Below are 19,207 nucleotides of genomic sequence, written 5' to 3' on the forward strand. Positions count from 1 at the left end.
TAAATTGATAAAAGACATAATGTAGATGGACCCACAGCTGAACTGAAGATAATTGCATAAAAATGAAATGGAGACCTATAATTGTACACTGCTTTAGCCTCTCCCGCAGTGTTTTCTGGAAGCAAGGATCTCACTTGTCATAGCAAGTTGCTTGTTACGCTGATTGCATGAAGACTTGATCTAGCTGTACAAGACAAGTATAACATTACTGAAAGGGAGCTTTTCAAACTAAGAGTCTGACACTAAAATGTACTGTATTTTCCAAGATGTAGTATGCTTTAACAAACAGAAGAGTCCTTGAGTGACAGCTTTTGTTACCCTTTTGTTTGATGGTGCTGTATTGAAAAATTCAGGTTATGTCTATGCCTTTCTATTTCTGGTTTTGATTTCTCTTCAACAGCACTTCAAGAATAAAAATTGACTCGAAGCATGAATAGTAGAAGTCGGTGGATAAAGTAAATGTTAGTCTGGCATTTACTGATTACTTCTGTCTGACTTTTTTTTCAGTCTCTCTTGTTGAATTCTTAAATGCATTCCATGGTCCATTGTATTGTTGCAGAACTGGGGAAGTCAACAGATATATTGTGAAGTAAAACATATCTAATTTAGATTTATGGGCCAATTATAGAAAGTTGAAAATGATTGTCATTCTTGCCTAAGCCTTTCAATCTGATCTGTGTGTACTCAATGGCTCAGCCTGTGTGTAGCTGAGTCTGGACAGGCAGAATTCATTTGTAAGACTGGCACGTGATTAATAGGTGAGGCATGTGTCTTTTGGACTCCCAAATCAATTATCATCCAATAAATCCAATGCAAAAGCAGGACATTACTTCCTCCAGAGCTCTGCTGCTTCAATTAGCATGACTTTTCCTGGAGATGGTTTGTTATTGAATGAAAGTATAGGAAAACTTGTGGTATGTCATTGATTTATAAACACTGGAAAGCAGCGGTTACTGTACATGTAAGTACATCCAGAATGCATAAGTTTTCACATTTTGGACTGAAAAGGCTGGCCAAGAAGTCAGAGAGGAAAAAGGAGAGCTATATTTACTTACTCTGGGGGGAAACCATCAACAAATCATCATAGATGGGCAAAACTAGACATGCACAGCCTGGGATGCTGGTTTCCTATGACCAAGGGTACAACCTGCAAGGGAGAACTTGCTGTGCTTTGTGCTGTTGCGTCACACACAGTGGAGCCACTGCCTCTCTGCCCTTCCCAAGTCTCACCTGTGGCTTTCCTTCATCATCATGCTCACAAAACCTGACAGCCATAGGTTTCTGAGACTGCTGTCTTATTCTCTCCTTTCCTCTACTTCTCTCCATCCCATCATTCTCTCCCTGCCTGAGGCCAACTTGTAAACTCTCCAGGACGGGGAAATTCCACATTTCCTTCATAGTAGACTTTGTCATTATTACCAGTTCAAACTCAAGTCAATGTATCTGCCAACACACAATTGCAAAACAGTGATTTGAATTTAAAATGAAAATGAAAATGATAGCTTAGTATTTCTGCATATCCTCTCCTAAGGTCTTACTCTACTAACCTCTACCTTTCTACATATTTCATTGACATGAAACCTGACAAAGAGAGGAAATTTAAATTAATTGTTCACTCATTCTATGTGTAAATAGAATTACAGAAGTCATAGAAGAATGAGCTTGGAAGGGACTTTTAGAAGTCACCTTATCTGCTTGTGCCACAAACCAGGATTAATTGTGCAGTAAGAGCAGGTTGTTGGGATCCATGCCCAGCTGAGCTCTACACACTTCCCCATCCTTGCTGGGGACTACTCTGGTGCTTTACACCTCCCATGGTGAGGAACTTGTTCCCTATGCAATTCCAATCATCCTTGCTGCAACTTGTTGGCAGTGACCTCTTGTCCCTTTGCCTCTGTGCCCTGCTGGGAGGGGATGGGTTATGGCTTCTCCATTACCCTGGCTATGAAGTGGAACACAGAATCCAGCACCATTCTTTTCCTTCACCAGGCAACCAAGACCAGGTCCCTCAATTTCTGCTCATACAGAAGTTCGTCCAGCCCCTTCACCACTCACCACAGCTCCAGACACCACTTAGACATCAAATCCTTGCTTGTCCCCACTTCAAGCCTTGTGGTCCCAGTGGTTTTTCACTTTGTAATTCATCCATCCTATCCCCATTCCCTCCTTTTAGCTGAAAGGATACTGGGGAACAACTGTAGTCTCATCAAGGTTTCACTCTCTGCCAGCCTTTCCTTGGCTTTTCTTTCTGTCAGAGATCAAAGATACCTGGAAAACAAGATATATGCAGGGTCTCTCTTCAGGGTCCTTGCAGTCAAGTGCATGTTAACCACTTCAGAGCACTTCCTGCTCCTCTCAGAAAGTAGTACTTGCAAAACTGAGTTGTTTGTAAAGATTGATTTTCTGTATGTAGCTCAAGAGCAAGCATATCACAAGATTTAAGTAAGATAAAAAGTGAGGCTGTGCTTGATGTGAGGTGCAGGAGTTAATCAGCTGTAGATAAGAACTGATGAGGTTTTATCATCCCCGCCACAGAGAGAATGACTGTGTTTCTTGGCCTCTTGATCACTTCAGAGAGTGAGTGAAACTATATATCAACCCATGTTTATCTGTGCCTGAGAAGTTCTTCAAGAATAAATTGAACTCAGAAATCTTCTTAACCTTTCCCCTAGTTGGGGCTTAAAATTAAGCTCTCCCTCTGGTTTTTGAGCTGCCTCTCTGGCACGCTGACAGCATGTGAAGTATCCCATCTCCTAGCTGACTTCCAGGCCAACAACACAAGTGGGGATGAAGTTATGAAATAAGGAATCTGGATGTTAAACAGAGACCATCTGGCTTTCTTTGCTACAAGATTATGAGCCATGGTGAGCTGGCACATCTGCATCAAGGTACCACTTACATGCGCATTGTTGGCTGTAAATTTAGGGAAATAGAGTTGCTGTTGAAAAATAATAAGATAAGTGTCGTTCCTTCTTTTATATCACAAATTGAAGTTAGGATAACTTGCTCAAAATAGATGTCAGCTGAGGCAGTAGTTCTGTTCTCTCTCAAAACCTGATCCCACCCAGTGGAAACAAATTATTACTTAGCCTGTAAATCCACTGAGTTTAAGAGAAAACCTTAGATGGCAAGTTCACAAATACCTGTGCTATGAATAAACCTCTGTAAAGAGACTGAAATCACTAGGTAAGAAGGGTTAGGCCTTGGAAGTAAACAACTGTGGGCTTGGAAATTTGGCATATGTTATTCTTTTAGATCTCTGTCTTGGTATCACAGTCGACTTTTTTCCCTAATCCCACCAGACGACCAGCTTACAAATGAAAAACACACAGATGAAAAGCCTATGAAAGGTATTGTTATGAGTTCTGTCGCAGAATTCAGCATCACAGACTCTTCATCAAAGGGCACCAAAAATGAGAAGAAATTGTCAGATGCGAGCAGATCATCCATTGCCTCCCTGGAGAAATGCAGAGAATTCACTTACATTGAAGATGACGCATCAGTACATCAGAGAGACAGTGACGGTATGTTTTATAAAACAGATCACATTTGAGCTGATTTCTAAATAATGCCCATTGCAAAAGAACTATGTGTATCCAACTTGAAATTACATGTTGAACAGGAGGTTCAAGAACATCGCCAAAAGCAATGTTAAGTTGCCCTGCAGACATTTGTGTGATAGATGAGATTCTCTAGAAGATGATCTTAAATTGTCAGTGATATTAAAGTCATACAAGAGGAGCTTAGAGCTTATTGTGCCACAGAACATTTGTACTTCAGTAATGAGTGTTTGCACAGAGGTACCAGTGTCAGTATCAAATAAATGCTATCCCTGATTATTCCAGTGGATGTGAAAAAAAAGCTCTGTGAAGTATTTCAGAATTTTCTTAAGTGTGCCTTTTGCAATAATGGATTAGTGTGTTATATCCAATGGAGCTGGGATCTATTTTCTATAGCATTTAACAAACTCCTAAATACAGACCAGCACAATAAAGTGCCATGCTCTCCAGGAATCATTAACATCTCTATATTATCACTGATCCTGTATAAAAGGGATGTATCTGATAAATTTATTACAATATACATAATTTCAATGAAGTATCTAAGTATGTGTTTTGTTTAGGGGACTTGTCCTCTAGTCCAGACACTCCCTATTTTCTGAGTTTGCTGACTATCTCAACCATTACTGGCACACAGGTGTATACCATGTGATGCAAATAACATATTTCATACTCCTTAAGGAAACTAAAAGTGAAGGAAATTAGCAACAAAAAAATCACAATCTGTGCTCAATTAATAATGTTAAGGGCTGGACAGAAGCCAAGAAAACCAAAGGAAGCCAGATTTGTCGTTGTCACTGCATACTCAGCTCACTCTACTCTGACAACTTACTGCTTATCCTACACACATGAGGCCAAATCCTGTTTTCTGGTGCATGAAGAATCTCTGAAGGCAGAGGAATAGATGAGGAAATTGATGATTATTTTGTTCCCTGCACTCAGGGAGGAGCTTATAAGTCTCAGAAAGGGTGACCAGCGTGGCTTCAGTGAGCTTTGGACCAGGGTTGTTCAGAGTATCATCTGTGTGAGCAGAAGCCACTAAACAAGAGCAGGAAAATTCAGAGATGAGGCAGGCTAGCAATATTATTAAAAATTCTTCTTTTGTGTTAATTAATCTACTAATGTAGAGAATGAGAGCTGAGGTCATTGTTCTCACTGAGACAAACACAGTGATGCTGTTTGGCAAACAGCAGGGAAAACAGAGGGGAAAACAGGAGATTGCATCTTCTTTTATGCAGTTTGTGGCTAATTTATTTTCAAATATATAAATGAATGCATAGGAATGGATGTTTAATTGCTAATATCTATTATTTATATACATTACCCCACTTAAAACAGGACCAAAAAGCCTCACACATGCAGATTTTTCAAAATGTGTTACATCCATTATCACAGTTCATGGTGTGTGCTCTGATGGGAATTTAAAAGCATCTTTACTGCACATCACAGAGCCTGTGCTGAAACATTACTTTATTATTAAAATCTTGTGCTTTTTGTGTGCTCTCTTTTCTGGATGAAGCCCTAAGAATCATATCTATTCTCTCCATATTACATAAGCACCATTATTGTTAACACATTTAGGGGAAAAAACCTGTTATTAGAAAACAGATCTTTGGAGATGGAAAAAAATATTGAAAAATCCTTAATTAATATATAATTTTGAATTCTGTCTCTCACATCTATATATAGGGAGGAAATTTCATAAACATAAGACATCTAAAAAGAATAGTCTTAATTACACCAAGGACTGCTGAATAAAATTATTACATTTTCTACAGTGTAAATTTCATAAAATTAAATGCAGCGATGTCACCTTATTAAATGTTTCAATTTTATAATTATTTCAGTTCATTTAGTTAGAAAAAAAATATAAGCATGAATTTACTAAGTATCACTGAAATCTAGTCATTCTGATTTAACAGAACTGACTTAGAAGTTAGTTGTGCTTGTCTGAACATAAATAGGTCTTGATATATTTAAATAAGTATCAAAATTGATTATAACACTCGTGATGAAACATCACTTAGAAAGAAGTTTAATCATATGTTATTTATTCTTGCTATCTGCTTTAACTGCTTTTTTTTAAATAAAGAAGCTGGAATTTTTAAATTTTGTTTTTCATCAAGAAAGCTTTCTTAAAAAAAAAAAAAAAGAGCATAATTCCGGAAACTTCCTGGCAGTGAACTTAATGTTATGTGAGATAGAAAATGCCACAACAGAACCAATGCAGTTGAATGAGTTCACAGTTAGTCATCCTAGGGCAAGAAATGTGGTTATAACCATATGCTTTCTTGAAAGAACCAATGAAAAGACATTCATATTGTTGAAGGCATTTTTCCTTTCCAAAAACAAGAAGGGGGGGAAAAAAAAAAGGAAGAGAAAGGTCTGGGTCTTTGCGCTCCAACTGGATTCACACAGTAGGAATCTCACACCTGCTGCACCCGAGCAGCCTCCCCAGATGCTGGAGGCTGAGTGTGGGGAGGCAATTAGTGGATTTTTGGAGGGAACAAACATAACACAAAGTTTTAGTCATGGTGATCAAGTTTTCAGGAATATTCACTGGCTACAAACACACATCCTAGATGACCTATTTTCCAAACTTCTTGTCTCCTCTGAAAAATTGACATTTGGGAATGAAAAGGTGAGACCCCCATTTTGGTGGACAGGTAGAGAGACCCTGGGCTGAGGCTTGATGTGCACACTGCCCTTTGTGAATGCTCTTCTCCAGACCTACTCTCCCTCCCTGTCATTGGCTAGACACTAAATATTTTTAGTGCAAACCCTTGTGAAATTTCACATGAGCTGGTGTTGTGGTTTAATCCCAGGCAGCAACTCAGCCCATCAATCACTGCCCCTCTGTAGAATGGGGGAGTCAGAAGAGTACAAGTGAGAGAACTCATGATACAGCTTAATGGGACAGAAAAGGAAGAAAATAATAATAATGATAAAAGAATCAGAATATACACAACAGGTGATACACATTGCAATTGCTCACCACTCTCTGACTGATGCACAGCCAGTTCCTGAGCAACAACTCCTGTTCAGTTTCTCCCTGTTTTATGCACTGAGCATGATGCCATATGGTCTGGAATATCCCTCTGGCCACTTGGGGTCAGCTGTCCTAGCTGTCCCTCCCAGCTTCTTGTGCCTCTCCAGCCTCCTTGCTGCCTGGGCATGAGAAGTTGAAGAGTCCTTGACTTAGTATAAACTCTGCTTAGCAACAACTAAAAAATCAGTGTGTTTTATCAACATTATTCTCATCCTAAATCCAAAACACCGCACTGTACCAGCTAAAATTAGCTCTATTCCAGCTGAAACCAGGAGAGTTGATCAGGCAGAACATGCAGCAACACAAACCAGCATTTCCAAACTCCTGCAAGGCTGCAAAGGTCCCTCAGAGCATCCACGCTGACTGAAACCCTTTAAGAGTATAGAATCATGGACTCTTTAGGTTGAGAAATTTCTTTAAGATCATTGAGTCTAACCACAAAGTTGGTCCAGAGTACTTGCCCCTCTGAACTTCGCTGCCACAGAATATTTCCATTCAATTTATTTTCATGCAGCTGTTGTTTTTCCAGAACAAACAACATAAAAAACAAAGGTTTCATTGGCCTCTATGGAAGTGGTTATCATCAATGTATTTTTAGCCCACCCTTTGTGCTGCTTTCCATCTCATTTCTATGTAGTCACACTAACCTAAACCTGAGTTTAGCACGCCCTTGTTCTCATGTCTCCCTGCTTTTCCTCTCTCTTAGATGAATGTGCAACACTTATCCTGGCCTGCTTATTCTGCCAGTTTTGGGACTTTCTTATAATGCTGCCTGATACCTGTGAACATTGGCTGACCGATACCTGTTGTCCATCCAATAGATATTACCAGACCTCTGATGAAGACCTTGGAAACAACGACTGCAACTGTGACTGTGACATTGATTGCAGCCTTTTTGAGTCCTGCCATGAGACTGGGGAATGCCTGGAACTTGCCATGGAGATTTCTGAGGTCTGCTATCGTTAATAGGAAAATATTTGACAAAATTCTTCAATATTACCTGAAAGTGAACTGGCAGATTACAAAGAAGATTTTTTTTAAAAGATATTAATAATACCCAGAGATTTTGCCAATGAGGACTATGTGCATCTTGCTGCTCCCTCCCTGGAGGTCTGTATATCGGTACTATTCTGGTTGTGTGATTTCACAAACTGCTGAAACCAATAAAGGACAAAAAAGGGTCTTCCCTTTTGCATATATGACAACAGAATTCCTAGGTGCCAAGTGTGTTCAGTGCTTTACCCACTGTCAATCCAAGGCTTTTATAGACCTGTAATTCCTTTAAATGCAGATTTTCCCATTCATAAATACAGGACAAATTAGAACATTAATTTAGGCCTGATATATATATTAGTTCATCTTCCTAATGGATTCATACCTAAACATGTACTACACATTGTTGATTATTATTAATAATTTATTATATAGCATCATTTTATAATTAAAAATTTATTTATTCAATCTCTTAAAACACACTTATACACTCAGTTCAGGTAGAAAAGAAAGTTAAATGAATTAGAAACCATGCTACTGGTAATTACAGCAAATGTTGCTAAAATCTCCAGTGAATTTTGTGGAGGAAGCATTTTCACAGGGTAGTGCCATTCGACAGTGTATTAATGTGCGTGCCTATGGTTATGTAATAACAGGTTATGCCTATTGTTCATTAGTTATAAGAAAGGGCTCCTTAAGTGTAATTAGCCTAAATGGGAATTGACTGCATGCTTCCAGAGGAGAATTACTCCGTGGACAGGCAGTAACTCCTTTCCTTGATTTTCATTTGTGAGATTTCTGCAAGCAGCAGAATATTGTCACCTATTTTAGTGCAAACAGGCATCTCCACCTGTGCACAAAAGATTACAAAATGACAGTATCTATCCTGGCTATGCTTTCAAAGTCCCTCTACCTCTTTTCTGATGGCAAGTCTGATTAATAAAAAGGAAATACATATTGCATATTACACATATGACAACAAAAGCATGTAAATTCAGCTGCCTGAGGGTGCAGAACACAGGTATTAAGCACAGAGGAAAATACAGAGTTGCTTGCTCATATTAGACATTTATAGATTAACACTAAAGACAGTGTTTACTTTGTATAGGCACTAAAACTTCTTCCCCAAGCCCTGCTGATCTCAGTGCAGAAGTGACTGGGGAATCCCAAACAGGGATCCTGGGCAAGATCCTGGGATATTCAGCATGACTGAAATCATCAAAGCCTCTTGTTTATTAAATACTTAATGGGGAAAAAAAAATCATGTGAATCTCTTTCCATTCACGCCACATCTGGAAAATTTAGGTTTTCAAAAAAATCAGAAGTAAGAAGTAGAACTACTAACAGTCTTTGCATAAATGTCTTACAAAACTTAGTGACCAGAAGAAAACAATGCATGGAGCAGCCCAGCACACCTCATTTCTGTGCACCTTCCAGGACATTGGTGGGGAACAGAAGAATTTTGTTTATTTTAATTGCGACATCATTTTGTGAGTTGCAGCCTCCTAAATGAACACTATCCTTAGTCCTTCACTGTCACACTGGTGTCAGCCTGCTGGCTGGATCTGGATCCAGACCCAAAAGCACTACCCACCACCACCCAGAAGGCGCTGGTTTGGGACACCCAATCCAGTATGGACAATGTTGAGTTTTAATTACTCAGATTTATGATCTTAAATCTTCCAACTAAACTCACAACTAAATTCTCAGCGCAATGCATCAAGCCACAGAGGCTTGGATCATTCTATCCTTTCTACCACAGGTCCTTGACAAAGTGGTGTGTGGGTATGAATGAATAAAAACACTGACCCAAGACGCTTAAGAGTTAGAAAAAGGGACAACTTGTCCCACACACCAGTTCTTAGAGAAGTACCAGCTGAGATGCACATTGGCAGTCCTTGATCTTGATGTCACTGTCCAAAAAGGGAGATTTCATGCACAATGGCTGAAACAAGTCCAAGAGAGGAAACCAGAGAGTGGCATACCCCAAAATGTTATCAGTGAGGGACCCAGAGATGGGGAGCTTGTCTTGCAAGCCAGGATCTCTTGTTTCAGTTCTGAGCCTGCAAGGTAATTTTCATTGACCATACTGGGGTCAACCATGGCAAGTGAGGTCTCCATTCAGCTGTGGGGCTGAATTGAGGACTATTGCCATGTGGAGGATTTTTCCAACTCTGTCCTAGGAATGATTATTCAGAAGATTTTTTTTTCATGTTATAATCCATAGGTTGGGATACTGAGGTCATGTTTACTATAGAGCAGGGATAAGGTCAAGACAGAATTACAATGGTCATGGCCATAGCCATGGCTAGACAGGATGTCCCAACAATATGAATGGAATCACACTGTGGGATATATTGAGGGCTGCTGTTGTAGTGGATGGTGGTGTTTTAAATAATGCAGCAATATATCTTTGCTTACAGTGTACAATGGCACATTGCTCAGTTTCCTGCTTTAGGAAGTAGATTTTTAGAGACCTTCTGTATGAGCAATGAAACCTTGAAAAACATGCTATGTCATACAATGCAGCAGAACAGCAGCTTATGATGTCTTTCTTTTCTGACAAAAAAATTGTTATTTGCAACATTGTTTTTTCATGACACATAGAAACCCTTTAATATATTGACACTAGGGAAAGTCAGACAGAATTTTCCATTAACTATTCCAGAAACTGGGTTTCCTCTTTGAAAAGCCATCCTATTCCCACACTAAACTGACTTCCTAGGGCAGAAAAATACCCATTTATCAGATCTGAACATGGGTAGACATTCCAATGAAACATTAACATTTGGAACAATTCAAGACGGTCTCTGTATTTTCTGTTTACTGGGAAGGAAGGTCTGAGTGCCTGAGTAGGAGGCGTTTGGGTGGATGGCTGTTTGGAACATGTTGGGCTCAGCTGTGCTCCCAGGAGATGTCAGTGTGTGAAACCAGCTCCTCAGAACAACAAATAGAAGTTACCATTTTGCAAGCGGGAACATCTCTCCGACACGACGCCTCTCCTCAGCACCAGGAATGCGCTGACAGATTGGCTGGGGGAAGAGAGAGACAGAGATAATAATGAAGAGCTGTATTGCTACCTACTACAGGAAGGGCCCATGGGATGCTCTCTAAGGATCTCCTCCTGGAAATGACCCAACAGTCTCACCCTTGAGGCAAAAATGTCTTTTCACCTCCTTTCGCTGTGTTCTCAGAACACAACACAGATTAAGATGTAAACTTTAGGAAAAATAAATTTGCTAAATATGGGAAAAGCCTCAGGGTGCTTCCAAAAAGTTGAAGATGAGTTATCTCTAAGAAAATTAAATTTCTCTGACTGACCATGAGCCCTTCCATAATGTCATTCTGGTGCCTTACTCTCCATACACACTAAATGGGGGGCTAACAAAAATTATCCTCTGTAGGGATGGAGCATATTATATTACCTCATTTAACCTATTCTGCTTCCTAAAGCATTTTGACCATCCATACTCTCTCAAGCTATCATCATCTAGAACAATCAACATCTTGCAAATGTCAAGACAGTGCACAACTCTGCCTTAACCCCAGTGCTGCTTAGGGATTCAAGCTGAGTGATACAGCTGAGCTCTAGAAGACTTTGGTTCTCAGGAAGAAAGCAAAACAGGAACAACTGATATGTTTGCAATTGTATTTCTCCTACTATGCTTGTACAGTATCAAAAATGTTCAATAGTGTTGGACTAAGAGTGAATGTGTCTATTAAATTTTCCTTTTAATTACATGAAATGGGTAGTTCCATTGCTTTCATCTTCATCTATTTGGGTTCTCTTAAATGCAAGGTAAGTATCCTATTATGCAAGAAAATTAGTTTACCAAGCAGACTTGGATTTCCAGGCACTGCTCCATTATAATTCACTGTAACTGACTATTAATCATGATTAATAATCTATCATTCCTGTGGCTTAATTTTTTTTTAAAGGAGGAAATTGCTGGGAAACTACACTTTGTCTTAGCATACTTCATATAATTGCACAATGGAACAATTCTATGGAATTCATTATTCTGCTGGTAATGATCTAGATTTCCTTAACATTGCACACGAATGGGAATCATTACCATCTGATGGATGTTCCATGGCCTGTGCAAAATGAGTTGGTGGGTGCAAGCCAATTCATAATGGATGTGTGCCCATATCACAAAAAACACCTTCATAATTGGTACCCTTAGGAAAAACACCAAGGTCTGAGTGTAAACAAAGCACTTGCTGTCCCAAGAGCTCACTCTTCTGTGGTCAGAGCTGAAGCACAATAGAAAGAGCAATGCTGAACTGCATCTGTTGCCTGTGTAAAGGGCTTCACTCTCCTGAGGTAGCAGTTGGCATCTTGGATCCTCTGTATAAATAAGGAGAAAATTCACTCTACAGGCCCACACTCATGCCTCTTCCTCCCACGCTCATTAAAGTCATCGTGGAGGCTGTGCAAGTGTAAAATGGAACAGAGATGGTCGCTGTTATAGCTCAAATTTGTCTTCTTTCTAAATGTATCCAGAAGAAGATATAGTGTCATTAAAGGATAAGTGTCTGCTCACCAATCCTCATTAGAAATCTGAGAAATCTACAAATCAGAAAATGCTGAAAGCCACTGACTTACCATCTCCTAGTGCTTTCCAATAATCCACTGCTCCCCTTGTATGGAAGAGGGACCAGGGACTCCCAACAGACCAGTTCATAGGTCATTAGACTATCCTGCTTATAAAATGAAAGAGAAAAATGAATATATCTCATGAACATTCTGTGATGGCTTTCCTGAGCAAAGCAGCTGAAGTAATAAAGGAATATTGGAAAAGTCTGATTCATTGTTAGAGAATTTTACAAATCAAACAGTCATTCACATGCTCATACCACACTATATTGAAATGACCATGGTACAAAGAGAGGAAAAAAAACCCCACCTTATACAAGTACAGGAGAAAATCACCATCAATATCATTAAAATGCAGACTCAATTTATATTGCCAGTTTTGCCATGATTTCTATAAAGTAAAAAATAATGCCAGAGAGCAGTGAAGAAAATATTATTAAATCAACTGTATAAAAAGCATGAATGATTCCATTAGCAAGCACAGCCGAGAAAAGACAGGATTTAAATCAAATCTAAATATGATAAGACTATACAGGCAAAGTGACATGTCCATTTTAGAAAACATATAGAGAAAAACAAAAGCAGAATTTTGGTTTTATTCTGTAAAACACATACCATCTTAATAGCATTTAAAAACCTGATGGAAGCATCCTGTCAGCTCCTCAGTTTTATACTGTACTTCTTTTAGGTAAGTCACAAATGTGCTGACAATTTAGAGGAACACACTTTGTACACCTCTGTTGCTGGATATTTGCATCATTCATCTCCTCAGAGAGTCAGTGTGCTGTATCACTTGCAGTCATCACAAATTCTTCTACTGAAACAGCAAAGCTGCCCACAGAACCACAATTCCACCTCCTTAAAACCTTTGGGGTGTTGTAACGTGTCTTTGCAGGGAGAGTGAAGCAGAACGTACCGAAGGTTGGTGGTAAATGGGACAGTCAATCATTTAAAATAAAAGGATCAGGTTTTCTAATCTGTTCTCTTTTGGAACAGGAGAACTCAGCCTCCACTTCATGAGCCTTTTCATCAAAACTATCGCCAGAAAAATCTTGCTACAAAAAGCATTTTTTGGATAGTATCATGTCTAACTAGGTCTACTGTATATAAATATATACAGAGAGCGAGATAAAGGATTAAGAAGCAAAAAGAGATTAGGTAGCTTTGGGTAATGTAACTTACAGCAGTTGTTCCCAGCTCATCATCTCTGATTGCTCCATGGGACAGTTTTCCCCTGTCAGGGTACTTTTTGTGATTTCTGCTGCACCAGAGGCAAATGAGCCATGGTATGAAAGCAGGGAGAGCTTTTGCCCTGGGTCCTGGAGCTTTCTGCTTCCTCACACACTGCCCACTCCTATCCTCGTTTACATCCAGGTGGTCTCTCTGATAGACATTTCATTTCTAAGGGATTTCACCATAGTTCAAAATCAGGGGTGGTGAACACACATCAGTATTCATCTTCTCAAAGTTATAATCAAATATTAATCCATTTTAAACCCTCTCTCTTTTTTTTTAACTATGCATTTAAATTTTTCCTGTAATCTATGACCTCTACACACCATAAAGTCATCACTGAGAGGGAAAGCTGGAAAAATCCAGCTACCTTTCCAAATGGAACTCAGAATATATATTTTTAGCTACATTAAGCCAACTGCATGCAGCTCTGCACACTTATGTAATTCCAACATAAAAATAATCCATAATATTCCAAAGGAACAAATCCAATTCTTAGTCATATAAATTTTCATATAATTCCATCAAAACCTATTCCAAAAATGTCTCAGTCTCTCTGAGTGCTAAAGTTGGAACAAAAGAGCGAGTCCTTTAAAATGCCTTTGGAGCTTCCAGGGATGTTAAATCTAATTGCCCTTAGCATAGCACGGATCCACAAAGGTTTTAAGCCATGGAAAATGTATTTTACCTTTATACAAGTTATACTGTGCAAAGTTTATCGTGGCATGGTAAAGTCAGATCTAACACTTCATGCAAGTTTCAGACAGAAATAAATTACCCTTTGATACTTCACTTTGACTAATCAGGACAGAAAAAAGTGCTCCTCATTGCAGACATACAATATTATATTTAATAATATGACACAGCATGGTATGAGATGATAAAATGTCCATTTGTGTACTTGGGTCTATATGCCTACGTAGAAATCCATATTTAGATTCACAGATATTTATAGCAATGTCTCTATGTTCCAAGAAACAAGAAAGGATGGAGAGAAGGCAAAGATTAATTGCAATAGAAACCTTCCTAAGACAAAGCCAGAACCAACATTCTTTGTTATTACCCTTAGAAACTGTGTAATTATCTCAGCTAAGCCTGAGGAGAAATTTTCCAGTGAATTGGTTGTTCATGACAGAGGGATCACTTGCTAAAGCAGATCATGCAACGTCATGTACAAGGTAGCATTGGAAACTGCTCATTTCCCTGGAGGGCTTTTGAAGTCCAGAGAAATAGGAATGACCCAGAGCCTTGCCTGGAAGCCTGGGAAGTCCTGGAGATGCAGGTCAAACCTCTATTCCATTTCATTAAAATATAAAATGAGAACTAGAACAGAAACCTTCCATTTTTCCCAGAGAGAGTTTTCTTTGCCAATCCTTGTACATAAGGTTTTTAATTTTCTAAAATCTGTGTGAATCAGTATTTTTCCTCAAACTTCAGAATCTATGGTGGCAATAAAACCCCCTTATGTGCAACATCTCTGTCAAAACCAGTGTTTCATAGGCATGGGAAGTAACATGTCTGACACAGATTGCTCCTAATATTAAAGACAAAAGAGGGAGAACTACAACACTGTACAGCCTGCCACAGGAAAAGAGAACAAAGGGACCAAGAACAGATTTTTTCCCTCTGAAAACTTTATTTCTGTGGATTTCAGCTAGAAATCTGATCTGCAGCAAGGGGGGCCAAGGGACAAACCATGTTTATAACACAGCCAAGGATGATGTTCCCTCGGCTCAGTCCCCCAACACACTCAACACTCCTAAGCTACATCTGCTCTATAAAGACCCAAGAAAACTTAAGCAGCCTTAAAAAAAGAAATTTAAAAATTTGCAATGGCATGTCTTCTTAACCAACATCATGGAAAAGTCATGCTGCTCTGCATATAGCCTTCAGGATTGTGTCTGTAACACTTGAAATCCTGCCCAAGTCTGGCTCCGCTCGCACTAACAGGTACTCTGTGTGCTTCTGCATCTTTTCCTACAAGCAAATGTTGCAACTTTCCTATTGCGACAGCTGTAAGAGGCATTCACTTTACTCTGTTTTTCCTTAACACTCCCGATTCCTTTTATATCTAGTTGGGAATACACTCAAGCGCTAATGGCACTTGTTCAGCCATCCAGAGAAGGCGCAGCATCGCCTTTCTAGCTATTTGTATTTCTTCATTTTGGCAATCTGAACTTTGCCAAGATCCAAATGCCTGATATTTAACTTAGATTGATCTCTCTTAAGGTCAGAAGGCACCAGTAAAATTACCTGGTAACACAAGATCAGCATCTACTTGGAGAAAGGAGGCTTTAAATCAGTCATTCCTCCCTCTTACTCCTGTAAGCAAGAGGATTCCAGGTGCCAGATAATTGAGTCACCACTGACAGATGAGACGGGTGATAGACCCGCATCCTTATACTATCACTGCTAGTTTGGTAACCTCAAGGGATATGGCTCATACTGCATGATAATGATCTACAGCTGCTGGTGTTTGCTAATTGGTCAGCACAGGCTCTCCTCTGTTTCTGATGGAAAAGTCTCTAGGAGCTGAAGAGAAACACAGGTTTAAAGTTCCAAAGACACCATTTCATGGAAAATGACCGGCTCTGTGGTTTCAGACCATGAACACTTTCAGATTTCAGCCCTAGAGGATGATTCAAGGCGTAGGGAACAGCATCAGTGCAACCCCACACAACAGCAAATAGTCCACACTGCCTTGACAGCTACTTTCAAATCTTTGAATCCATGAGGAAAAAAAGTCTTCAGCAGCTCAAGAAGAAATTACATTAACAAACCCTGTGGAAGCCATTGGTAAGGCAAAGCAAGGAGAGCTGCAGGGGAGCTCAGGGAGTATGGTGACAGCCAAAAAATTCGGAAACTCCTTCAGCAAACAGGAGAGAGACATGCCACCACCCAGGCAGGTCTGACATCAGGGTTTTGAACAGGAGCCTCTGAAAGTTTTTTTTATAAGGCTCCTTTTTGTAAAGCAGGGCACAGCAAATACTCCTTTTAAGGCTTCCATGGAGTAGAACCAGAAATATCCAGCCTTGCAAATATCCTCCCCAGCCAAGCGCAGAGCCGAGACATGCAAAATGAGCGCCCGTCAGCTCTGTGCCAGCGCAACAGAAGGCAGAAGTGCTTCAAGGAACTTGTGACAGGTTCTCTGGATGCACCAATTCGAGACGGGCCAATCCCTGCTTGAAATGTGCAAACTCTCACACTCCTTGGCATGACCGCACAGCCAAAATGCACATTTTTTAAAGGATTCAAAGAAAACACGACCAAAGGGACAGGAACGCAGAAGAATTTGGCAATGGGGAGCAGATGCTTTCTGGGGAGGAGACAGGACATAGTTTGAAAAAGGTTTGAGGGAAACTTTATATATAGAAGTTGAAGGAAGTTGCTGAAATCTGTTTTATGGCAGAGTATCTGACTTACAGAGAGGACTGTACCCTAAACAGTCACACCTAGAAAAGCAACTCTGTGGATATTCACTCAGGGGAGTGAGGCAACTTAAATGGTATAAATATCGGTGCTCTGGTTTACCTACAGCAGCTGCTGCCATCCATCATAAGCCAGGTTATCCAGATTTTGACATCACTGCTCTTTAACAATCCCTCTGGAACCCCAAAGATGATGTAACAGGAATGCCTACAGCCAGCTGGTGTGTGGGGCTGGAGTGGGAAAGTTTGAGAGTGGGGATCCAAATGCATGTAAGGCACAAACAAAAAGTGCAGAGACTCAAGATGAACTCCAAAGTTGCTGTCAAGGAAGAGAACCATGACCATCAGTCATGAGGAGGGAGGAGGTACAGTCCAGGCTTGTTCCTGGCTAGTGGGATACATCTTTTTGTTGAACTTTATCTGAGAACTGTAATGGTGCCAAGCACAAAATGGAAAGAAAAAGAAGGACGGGGTGACTTGTAAGGGGTGTAGTTTCCTACCCAAAAGAGAGAGAAATGTCAGGTTTGAAGGGAAATGACACAAGATAGAGTAGAAAGTCCTGCAAGGGAAGGAAGAAAAAGAGCATCACTATTCTCCTTTATAGCACTAGAAAGGGCTTGCATCCACAGACAAGTATAGAATACTTTATTCCAAATGGATCTCAATTACAGCTTGAGCTGAGCCTTTGCATCCTTCTATTAAAAAAAATAAGACACTTGTGGTTCTCTGGGTTTCAGCCCTTTTCATAGTGGCGTTAATTTTATTTTTCAGGCTGAACAAGATCACTCCTCATTCACATTTTAGGGCCTCCTCATAAAATTAGCCGGGGAAAGCAAGACAATTAGACTGAAAAATTTTGAACTTGCCTTGGCTTTGAGACACTGCAAAAAAACCTTGTTTCCTTGGAAATATTCCTCCTTTGACTAAACTAAACCTGCTCTATTTCCACTCAATGTCACAAGGCTGCACCTCCTTCCAGCGGGACCAGAGAATTTCCTTCCTATAAAGTTGGTTTTAAAGACCAGCTGCACTCCCAAGGCTCCAGCACAGCCTGCAGCCTCCAGCACACCCCATGCCAGAAACCAGCCTCTCTACGGACTCACAAAGACTGGAAAATATCTTGTGCAGAGCAGGGAAAAAAAGCTAAAAAATGCCAAGAAGCTTTGCCAAACACTTTCTGCTTCCTCACACCTATAACAAATGCTTTGCAGTCTTTTACAGGGGACGTCAGACCCTCACAGGTCAGCCTAAACCTATCTTTTGCAAAGGAGACCTGATTTTGAGTTGGATAGCTATGCCTTACCCTCAAGTCCTGCCAGCTGAGATCCTCAGCCTGAAGTGAGGGTTCCTGCTAATGACTGCCAGAGAGGACATGGTTCTTCACATCCACAGGTGACATAGAGGATGGACAAACATCCTGAAGGCACAGGACGGATGATTTCTGCCATCCCACAACCAAAGGATTTTCACTTCCCAAGTGCCTGCCCTCATTCCTCACATCACTTCCCTCACTTTGTGCAGGCACCAGCACAGAATCTGCCCCAATAACAAGATTCAAAACCATCACTTCTGACATGGGGCTGACTTTTGTCAAAACCTATCACTACAACTCTGTTTCCCCACTGTTTTGAACTTTCTTACATACAACATTGAAGCTTCAGATTTGTCAAAACATGCAAAGGTGCTGCCAGAGGCTGAGCAACTCATTTTAGTCCCTTTACAAAGCCATTTTAAGGAAAGAAACAACATGTCAGGGCAATGCCAACAACTGACTGTACCAACAAGGAGAGATTTGACATACCTTTCTCTGCTGCAGTGACTGTTATAATAAAAGACAGCAGTGCATTAGTGAAAGATTTATGCTCGTATTTCAACAATGGAAAACATGAGCTTTGCTGTATTCTCATTCACACTGAGACAGGCAGCAAGGGCATGTCATGTAACACTATTTCCAGGAATGATGTTACAATTGAAGAAATGCTGATTTGCTGGTGCAGTAAGACAATTCCTGGAAGCAGGACAGACTCCTGTATTATTATCATTGCAGAGGGAAAATTTGACTGTACAGCCTCTTATCCCAAGCTGTTTAGGAGGGACGACTCTCCTGCTCCCGGAGGAAAGGTGAGCCAGGAATCCTGGGAGAGCTGCCGCTCCGCCATGGCCCCCTCTGCATGACAGCAGCCTCCCTGGCACCATCAGAGCCCTCCATGCCAGCAAGCACAAGTGCCAGCTAATTGAATTTGCTAATGATACATCCTCTCGAAACCCTTCGCGCCGATCCCACCATTTTGCACTTGCAATTAAATTACAAGCACCAAAAAAAAAAAAGAAAAAAGAAAAAAAT

At 40.2% G+C, this 19,207-nt stretch overlaps 1 protein-coding gene across 4 annotated transcripts in view; it reads left to right on the top strand.

The window, feature by feature from the left end:
* Positions 1–7,940, top strand: part of MDFIC2 (MyoD family inhibitor domain containing 2) — a 45,009-nt gene extending 37,069 nt beyond the window's left edge. For all 4 annotated transcript variants that reach the window (XM_071549673.1, XM_071549675.1, XM_071549674.1 and 1 more), the window contains 2 exons: positions 3,303–3,524; positions 7,316–7,940. In XM_071549673.1, coding sequence (XP_071405774.1) covers positions 3,303–3,524; positions 7,316–7,575 — 482 coding nt within the window. In that variant the 3' untranslated portion in view covers positions 7,576–7,940. The remainder of the gene's footprint in view (positions 1–3,302; positions 3,525–7,315) is intronic.
* The last annotated feature ends 11,267 nt before the right edge of the window (positions 7,941–19,207 follow it).

This window comes from Pithys albifrons, chromosome 3, assembly GCF_047495875.1.
Source record: "Pithys albifrons albifrons isolate INPA30051 chromosome 3, PitAlb_v1, whole genome shotgun sequence".
NCBI classification, from domain to species: Eukaryota; Metazoa; Chordata; class Aves; order Passeriformes; family Thamnophilidae; genus Pithys; species Pithys albifrons.